At 42.1% G+C, this 9,722-nt stretch overlaps 1 protein-coding gene across 2 annotated transcripts; it reads right to left on the bottom strand.

Moving 5' to 3' along the window:
• Positions 1-8,784: 8,784 nt before the first annotated feature.
• Mrps21 (mitochondrial ribosomal protein S21) lies at positions 8,785-9,625 on the bottom strand. Of its 2 annotated transcripts, none has more exons than XM_071793754.1 (2): positions 9,298-9,625; positions 8,785-9,172 (listed from the first exon to the last, which is right to left on the bottom strand). In XM_071793754.1, exon 2 carries the CDS (start codon positions 9,170-9,172, stop codon positions 8,900-8,902), a length of 273 nt encoding a protein of 90 aa, XP_071649855.1. In that variant the 5' UTR covers positions 9,298-9,625; the 3' UTR covers positions 8,785-8,899. The 2 variants fall into 2 exon arrangements, with proteins under 2 accessions (XP_071649855.1, XP_071649853.1); XM_071793752.1 differs by having other exon boundaries at positions 9,384-9,622.
• Between the last annotated feature and the right edge of the window lie 97 nt (positions 9,626-9,722).

The raw sequence follows: 9,722 nt of genomic DNA, 5'->3' as shown, positions 1-9,722 counted from the left end.
CGCTCGTTCAACTGGCGTGAGATTTTATTAATCGAACTCTTACGAACGCGAGCCAAAGCTCGACCGCAGGATCGGAGAAAGATGCGAACGAGTGGGAGAGGGGGGGGGGAGAAAAGAGAAACCTTTCGCGCGCTTTCCACAATACGACGTTTAATAGGACTATTCAAATTCCTTTTCGATAGAAACATATTCAGATATCTCTTCCACGTGGCTCACAATAAGTATACCACGAAAATAGATTTGATTTTCTTTAATGTTTCTAATAAAGTGGTAATGAAAAATTCTGAAGTCTCACTTCCACGGGTCAAATGTCCAGAGGAATTTTTTCTATTTGAATTTAATTAGGCTAGGTGTGAAATCTGGGGATTTATCGGTTATTATAAAGGCAAAAAGAACTGGGAAGCCTGACTCGGCGTTGTTTGGATTATATAACATGTTTGAATTATATTTCTCCTCTTCTCGTTTGCAATCTCTCCCTTGCGGAATATGAATTCGTTTCCTTTTCTTTTGCTCCAATTGTATAGGCATTGAAAATAAGTTGAAAAATAAAAATAAAAAAAAAAGGAGGCGAAGCTATTCTGCGCGTTACTTTGTATAGACGATACACACATCGTGTGTCGCGGCGCATCCGAGATAGATAGAATTTCGAAAAACCATTTTCGAATCCATTCCCCGCGACGGAAGATCGCGGGGATAGAAAAGAGTCTTGCTCGATTTTCATTAAAAGTTTCTTAGCGTTACCGGTATGTACGGGCGAGTTTTCCAACTTCGCCGGCGCCATTCGCGGAAACTCCCCTTCTATGAACGAAGCAGTAAAAAGCTTCGCTCTCGCTTTACTGTTTCGCCGAAAGCAGTTTGTACGCATTTCGATGTATGTACCTGGCTTTCATAATCGCCGCACAAATTGCATCACAAAGCGTCCGGACATTATTCCTGAATATTCGCGAAGTTGGAATGTAATCGTGACTACAGATAAAATTCTCTCTCTCTCCCTCTCTCTCTCTCTCTTTCTCGATTAATAGGTATTCGCGAAATTGAGAATTTAAAGCGTTAAAATTCTCCATCGAGGATATCTATTGAATGCTGTCCAGATCATCAACGCTGAAAAGAAGCATTGATATGCCTATCTGGAAGGTATTATCGCTTGAATAATGAAAATAAAATAAACAACACGAAATAAGAGATTAAAATTATATCCAAGAGTACCTATTGGGGGCTGCACGGTGTAGGCCATTAATTCAGACTAGAAAGGGGTAACGACGACGTCTATCCGAAGGATACCGCTCGCAGGTCCACGATCTTTGAGATTGAAATCCATGCAAATGGGGCGGTCCACGTTTCACGTTGAACTATTTTCTAGGGTTAAAGAGGAAGAGAGAAAGAGAGGAAGAGAGAAAGGGAGGGGGAGAGAGAGAGAGAGAGAGAGAGAAAGAAAGAAAAATAAATAAATAAAATGATGAAGCCCGACAGAGAGCAGTAAAATGTCGCTAGGACGGTGGTCGCCAAATGACACAATTCGTTAAAGAGTATCATAATGCCTTGGGGATCAATCGTCACAAAAATAGAGCAAAGGTCAAAAAGAAGAAAAGTCAAACGGTCGTCAGATGGATCCTTGAATCGACGAAAAGCGTGTTGTCCTTTCATGAAAAATCAAATCCGTATTATAGTCAGTAGTGTCACTGACGATGATCAAGATAACGTTTTATGATATGTATTAATTGTATTAAAGGAATAACGAAGTGTTATCATGAAAGGACTTTTATTTGATGGCTATTAATAGTCTCGGGAATCGTATGGACATTTAAAAAATATCTCCGTCGTTTCTTCGAAATTTTTATTAAATTGGTAGCAATAAGGTAAATCTTTTTTTCGTTGTAATTGAGAGCGGTAATTTATGTAATTTTGCTTTCTTTCCGTAATATCTATTATAATAAAAATATAAAGAAATCTGGATCTGACATGCATCGGTTATAGCGCAAGTTTTTTAAATATCTAACAAAGGATCAATAAAATCGCGTTTATTTTCATCTCGTGTTTGTATCTTTATTTCAAATATAATGTCCATTAATTGTATTATTTATAAGAAAAAACAGATATAAATTAATAATAACGTAAAAAAATGGTCTTACGAAGCTAACTTTACATTCCAAGAAAAAATATAGGTACGTGATACGTGAACTATAAAAAAAAACTATAAAAGATTAAAGATCCTTCGCGAATAAAATTAAAATAGCAAAAATCAAACAATAATAGCTATAACGCCTAATTATGCACGATCCTTCTTATTTTATCTCACAGCTAATTGCATTCTCGCCTCGGTTACTTGGCGTTACATATATTTCGGACAATAATACGAAACCACCGCAAGGTATTCAATAAAACGTGTCACATACGAGCAAATAATTGCGTAATAATGCTCATTGTTCAAAAAGAGATAGCGGTAAAACCGTCGCACATATATACAATACACATGTCCGTATAACGCGCATTGTTCGCCGTTTGTACGCATACTTGGGCCGGAGCATACGAAAGTTGTTGTAATACCACTTTGCCATTCACTCCCGCGCACCGGCTGTTTAACTTTCATCAGTGGCCTGATACCTTTGTGGTATATCATCTGCAAGTATTAGCATCAAATTGAATCCACGTCGATGTCGGGGACCCGCAGAAACTACGCGTGCTTGGTCTCAACCGCTGTGCTGTGTGTGCGCGTGATATACCGAATCGCGCCCGCGGAACATTTCCGCGCGCGCGTCCTGGTTCCCGCCCGCGAGCGATTTTTTCCCTTCCCCCCATTCCATATTCATCGATCGTCGACTCTCGACTCGCGAAAACGTTCTTTCTCTTCTCGTCGATCACGCTTCCTTTTTCTCGCTTTTTCGTCGATTTTCGACCGACGCGACTGCCGTACGCGACGATGCGGCGACGGCGACGGCGACGGCGATGTAATGTCCTTAACATCGATTTCTCTCTCTCTCTCGCGGCGAACACTAAAATAACTGACGTAGCTTCTCGCACACGGCACTACACACAAGACCTATATCCTCCCGCACGTCCCGCAGCATATTCCCGTTGTCTCATTTTGAATTTTCGTCGCTCGATATGCCGGAAAAGATCGACGTCAATAGGCACTCGCTCGCACGTACCTTTCACGTTTTTCCGCGCGCATATTCATTTCTCTATACCTCTTTTCCTTTTGCGAACGTTTCCGTCACCGGCGAATATGGGTCTTCCTCTCATTACTCGTCCAAGTGACACATGCTTTACGCTGTCAAAGTTGAAGGACATCGGCGATAACGGCATTCTCGCAGGGGGATAAAAATAAGGCGAGATAAGATCATTTCTAACGAAAAAATCGTTTACCCCTTGGCTGGGTCTTTCAATGGCGCGTCCACCTTTCGATAGACGAGCCCGAGCATGGCAGGGTGGGCTTTGTCCTTTGTCGGGAAAAGGACGAGTTCCCTGAGTGAAACTAAACGTCAGTGTGACGCGACATTGCGATTCGTGACGGCGCGTAAAACTTCGAGACTGAATTACGTCGCGGCTCATTTAGCTTTCTCGGTGCACCTATTGTCGTGGCACCGAACGGCCAGCCAGCCGACCGACCGACCGACCGACCGACCGATGACGCGAACTTCGTCAATTGGAATATTTAAAGCCCCAGTGCACGAAGAGAAAGAAGGACAGAGAGAGAGAGAGAGAGAGAAAGGGGCGAGCATTAACTACCAACCGAGCTCGAAAGTAATTTTGAGGCTTCCCTTGCAATATGCACGAGGGGATACGGCCGTCTCTGTGCCTCTCGCGCGCTTTTGTACACTCGGCCCTCGGCTATTCATGAGTAGCCCTCGGTTCCCGAGTAATCGTCCTATAACGAACGACGTCCTTTCCTCCCCCGAAAGACTTATAAGAGGGGATATTGACATTCCGGCGAAAATCGATCGCCGTCCACTGATAAATCCCGACCCGCTGATATTTCGCCTCTTGTGACGCCCATCCTAATTTCGTGGCACTTCGCGAGCTTCGCGTGACGCGACCGAAATTCGGAATTAGACGATCGTATTTAACGATGAGAGAGAGAGACCACGGTGGGAATACGCGCCTTGTTGTACGACAAGGAAATTAACGTCAGTTATTTCGGCCGAATTCGATCAGCGTCAGTTTCACGTTTAATTTGGAGGTTTGTTTATATATCATTTATGTACTATACTATCGCGGTTAAACAGAAACTTGTCAACCGCGTTGAAGAATTTATATTTACGAGTTTGACATTAGAGGAATTTAGTACTCATCATTTTCGACGGTGACTCTGACATAAAACCAAATGATGTCACACTGTCTTGTTTTTTTTTCCAGAAAATTATAATGAGGAGAGGAGAATCTCAAATAAGAGTGTCGAATAGGATATGTTTCGCGTTAGAACAACCGAGATACTTTAAATTTCATATTTGCCGAGGTTCATTAATTTGGTATCTTAAGCTGCTCAGGACGCTAAGTCAATATTATGTCATATAGCAAATTTGCTTTTAACAGTCTACGACGCCGGCGTACGACGACTGAATTAAGTAGGTTCCATTGAACGCGGAAAATCAGAGAGAAAACCAAGTACATCGGGCGCGGGTGAGGGAAAAAAAATAAAAGGCTGCAGGGGAAGATCAAGGCGCGTGCACGGCTTAACTCCGCGGACCGCGGTGCTTTACGATCGCGGCTATAAAGTTCCCCGCTAATTCCCGCCTTGCAAACTTTTTCTCAGGAGGGTACGAAGACAGACAAAAATATCGTCGTGAAAGTTCCTTTGATAAGCGCATCTCGAAGGAGGCGCCGTAGCTCGCTGAAGTACGCTGAAGGGCAGTTAATCCCGGGCGAGGTGAGATTTTGACGGATAAAACCGGCGGCTTCCGCGGAGTCCTAGGAACGGAGCAATGACCAGCGAAATGCGAGCTAGCGCAGCTTTTGGATCTTCGTTTTCGAGAGGAATATCCGTGTGTATGTTTTAAACTGTTTAAGCAAAGAACCGTAACCATCCCTAATATAAGCAGTAGTCGTCTATGCGATAATTCTTGCGATTTAGCAACGGCACCCGGCGCGGCAGTGTTTCCCGTAGATGATTTCAAAATAATCTGAGATAAAAATAAGATAAAAATCCGTAGATTCATCTTAGATGAGATAAAGGTGATTTTGTTTTTAATTAAGCTAGATAAAAGATGAAATGATTATCGCGATTTATCTAGATAATTTTTTAAATAATTTTGTGTTTATGAGACTATCCATAAAAATTTCTGAAAAGAATTACGCAGATTGTAAAAGAGATATTAAAACAGTGCTCACAATTTCAAGTTTTCATCTCTTAAAAATAAAAGTTTTTCGAATATTTTGTCTGATAAGCGATTTCGATGGGATACTTATTTGCTATGCTGAACTGAAAAGGTCGACTGGCACCGACGATGGCAGGGATATATTATATTTAAGAAAAATATTTTTATATTTGGAGAAAACTTATAAGAGATTGGAGTTTCTTCGATTTAAATTCCAAATACGAAAGTGCTTCGATGTTACCACTAATAAATGTGTTTGCTTATTATTCTCTTTTTTCAATATTGCGACAGAAATATCTTCCTCTCCGCTACTACTTGATCTGTTTTCGAGTGTAATGATATTCTTGCAGTATAAATAGTCTACTTCTTTCAAAAATAGATCTTTACAACTTATACTATATACATATAACGTTCTGGAATCCAATTTAATTTAACGGCGATACAGAAATAGCAGAAAGAATGAAAATCCTGTACTATCTTATAACTTTTAAATAAAATGACATGATTTTTTATCTAAGATGAAAATGAATAGACTTAATTTTTTTCATCTAAATAAGATAAAAATTATTTTATTTCATTATTTGGATGTGATCATCTAGATAATTTTATAGATATCGGCAAACAACCGACGGCATGATTATACTGACATCACGATATATTGTTCCTAGCACGTTTATTGTACAAATTATCAGATTGATCCTAGAAAAAATATTGTCGTCCCGTAAGATGATAATCAAATTCAAGAGGTATTTCGAATTGATCTATAAAGCGAGAGAGGATAAGTTGGTGTCGCGAATAAAGTTTGCGGTAAGCACACACGGCTCGAGCCGCGAAGTGACAAGACGAACTCTTAAATCCGAAATTTTTGATGCAGCTGAAAACTCGGCGAACATTCGGTGAGGTCGTGAGCTCAGACGATCGTTTTCCGTCTCGCGGAAAAACGATCAGCTAGTCTCTCTCTCTCTCTCTCTGTCTCTCTAAAGACACTCGACATAATTTCGCTTCGCCTCGAATGTTTTCATAAGTGAGGCAAACGTCGGAGCAATGTTTAAATAAAAATTTCGTAGTTCTCTCGACTCTGCGCTTTTACCGATATCTTTGTCGAATATCGGATCGCGGCATGGAAAATAAGGAGATCGATGTGACAGTGCCCGATGTATTTTTCAACGGATCTATCATTCATTCGTTTTTTTGCACAATAATCGAGAATTTGTACAATATAGTCGAGAATTTTTAAATACGGGGTTATCGTTGAATATTAGAATATATTTCGCTTAAAATAAATGAAAAATTTACTTAAATTAAAAGATTTTACTTAAAATAAATCCGATATAAAATTACGGACATATACGAAGATGGTATTTTTCAGTGGATTTAAAGTAGATCTGCCTCGACAGAAATTTAATTCGGAGCATAATCGCGCGCAAAGATATATTCAACGGTTGGCAGTTTTATCAGATCTAAGCTTTTGTCGGGAGGGGGAGAGGAGCCGCCGATTTGCGCTTCCCGCAGACGAAATCCTTTCTTTTTACGCTTCTTTTTTTCCATTTCGACAATTTTGACGGACAGGCTTGAAATCCGATCTCATCACATAATACCCAAAAGCGCTCGCGCAATAATGGAGCCATCGTGTTATTCGGCCGGCGCGGAGGCATACGCGGAGTTTCAAATCGAAACGGTCGAGGGAAGGAGAACGGCGGCCCGGAGGGCGGGGGGGAGGGGCCGCAGGCAGGGTGACATCCCCCGGGATTGAGAAATCCGTTTCTGGGCAAACTGTCTTGCGAGTAGTTCGCCGGATAGTTTCGGATCCAGATTCCCGGGAGTTAAGCCAAACCGCCTTCTCAAGCGAGACGACGCGAGGATCGTTGCCCCCCCCCTTCTCCCCTCCCTCACGATCCTTCTCTCTCCCTCTTTGATAGCACGACAGTGCGGTCCCGATGGCTGAAATGAGATCCGTTTGCTACTCCTAGTTACGGGAATAACGCACCGAGGCCGGATTTATGACGGCCGGGGTCAAATAAATCGCGGATTATACGAGTTGACGAGCACTTTGAGAAGCTTTCCGCGTCCCTCCGGCTGCCCTCTCCCGCCCCGGCGACTTCTCGGAATTTATCGCCATTTAACCCATTTAACCCTTCCCGGGGACAGTCTATCCGTTATGCGAAATATTTGCATCTTTCGCGAGGTATATTCTTACAAAATCGCAGACGACTGGAATTTCTTTCGGCCTTTTTGGATGAATCTTTCATTTGCGTGGTACTCCTTTATTTGAAATGAGAAATGAGCACCGACCGACTTACTAATTAAAGAACTTGTAGATTGTGTGTATATTACTAAACTGACGGACTTGTAGTTTAAACCATTTTTTATTACTTTTCAAACTTTGAAGACTAAACAGATCCACGTAAAAGGGTCTCTTGGAACAAAAAAAAATAGAATATTTAATTACATTTGCTTCTTAATAATTCGAGATAAGAAAAACAAGATCGAGGAATTTCAAGTAAACAACAATAATCGTTTGGAAAAACTCGCGGACTTAACACCAGCGCCAAACGCATATTCGAAAATTGAATACCCGTGCGTCCGAGAGCGAGCCGCAACGCGCCGCTGAATATAAACGAATATAAAGGATCCAGTTTCGCGCTAATATTCCATTTTGCCAAACGTTTTTCGCCGTGGGAACAGTTTCGAAGATCGAGTCGCGAGCGCGGGCAGAACTACTTATCCTACTCTAATAGGACGCCGGCGCCGTCCGCGTTATCGCCAAGATGAGGATACAGGAGCTGCAACCGCGCGCTCTCTCCCTCCCTCTCTCTCTCTCTGTCTCCTTTTCTTCCCACGAGGTCGAATTACCCTCCTGTCCACCGACAAACCCCGCTGGAAAACTTGGCATAGTCCGGGCGCCACTATCTATTCAATTTTCGCCAAGTTGGCGGAGTCGTTGCCAGGAAAGCCGACCGACCGACCAACCGGACGGTTTTGTCTTTTCTCGCCTCCCTCGCGAAAGAAAGATGATGGAAGTCGCTTACGGAAAGAGGGGTGGAAAGGAAAAAAAAGGAAGAGAGAGAGAAAGAGAAAGATGCGCGTTTCTCGCGCGAGAACCGACTTCCTGGAGTTACTTATGACGCGAGATAGCGGGAAAACGCGTTTCTGCCCGCCAGGATGATTTTTCATTTCGCCCCTTGGCACGGCATTAACGTTTACGTTTAAAGCGCGTTCCGTATTGATCCATTATCTCCGATGCAGATTGTATTTTTGTATCTCGGTATACGATGGATACTAATTGATTATCCGTATATAATACCTTCGAATCAATCTGCGTTAAATATAATAGAGAGCGATATCTACGTCAAGGCATTTAATACGCGAGCAAATGAAAATATTAGCAAGCTCCCTGTAGCTAAGAAAGTATCCTGAATCAATTCGTATCAGATACGTTGGTGTGAATAAAACAGGAGGAATAACATCGCTGTCCGTTTTCTTATATTTCTGATAATGATTTATTCTTAAATAAATTGTACGGTGCCAGTTTGTAGACAGATTTGCAATTGTACTCTAATTGTAATCTAAGACGGGATCGATAAGTCTTACGACGCACCGGGAAAAGGATCTACTCTGTTCTTGCGTAGAAGAAATTTGATTTTTCTATCCATGTCCTCGTTGTAGATCGACTTGCACGTCTCGAAGTTGATCCTACGTCTGACCTGAGTCGGCTTCTCGTAGTACCTCGTGCGCCTGTACTGGCCGAAGATGTCTTCCTTGGACAGTATGCGATTTAATATGCGACAAGCCTTCTCCACGTCGTTGTTTTGAACGAAGATCGTGCGGCTGGCGAATTGAAGATGCCGTGCAAGACCCATCTGGAAAATGACGCGAGGAACAACTGCATTCTTTCTGCACCGAACGTTTTACAGTTAGAATTCATTGTCTTTAGATCCGTGGAGAATATAGCTAGACACAATAAATGTTCCAAAAATGTATTTACCACAATTAATATAATGCTAGAAGCTACGTTAGAATTTATCTCGTTAGATATGATTTACTAATTCAAGATAATTGACAAATATTTACTGCACGTAGCTCCGATTTTAGGTTAGGTTAGAAACTGCCGATCGATCCCCGCGCTGTCTTCGCTTGTCTCCGATAACTAGAAGCACTTTTCGCGGATCCACCAGAAATAACTAATTACGTTTCGCTGTAAATAATGCCGTGAGAACTTTTTATTCCACTTGTATAAATTGATACTCGTGCTCTCGAGTACGGAGTTCCGGACGGCACTTTTGACTGGAAACAGTGGGAAACAGCACGGGTAGCACCATCTAGCGGCCGATTAGTCAACAACTGACGTCATGGCGCTGCCTTTTTTTTTACCTGATTATCACCTGATTAATTGCCGGCCGTCTCCGGCGG

The sequence above is a fragment of the Temnothorax longispinosus genome, chromosome 11 (assembly GCF_030848805.1).
Source record: "Temnothorax longispinosus isolate EJ_2023e chromosome 11, Tlon_JGU_v1, whole genome shotgun sequence".
NCBI classification, from domain to species: domain Eukaryota; kingdom Metazoa; phylum Arthropoda; class Insecta; order Hymenoptera; family Formicidae; genus Temnothorax; species Temnothorax longispinosus.
Note: the sequence above shows the minus strand (reverse complement) of the source record. Positions and strands in the feature narration are given on the sequence as shown.

What these genes read in the sequence shown, in the direction of transcription:
- Mrps21 (XM_071793754.1), bottom strand. Translation starts at nt 9,172, where the DNA reads ATGGGTCTTGCACGGCATCTTCAATTCGCCAGCCGCACGATCTTCGTT.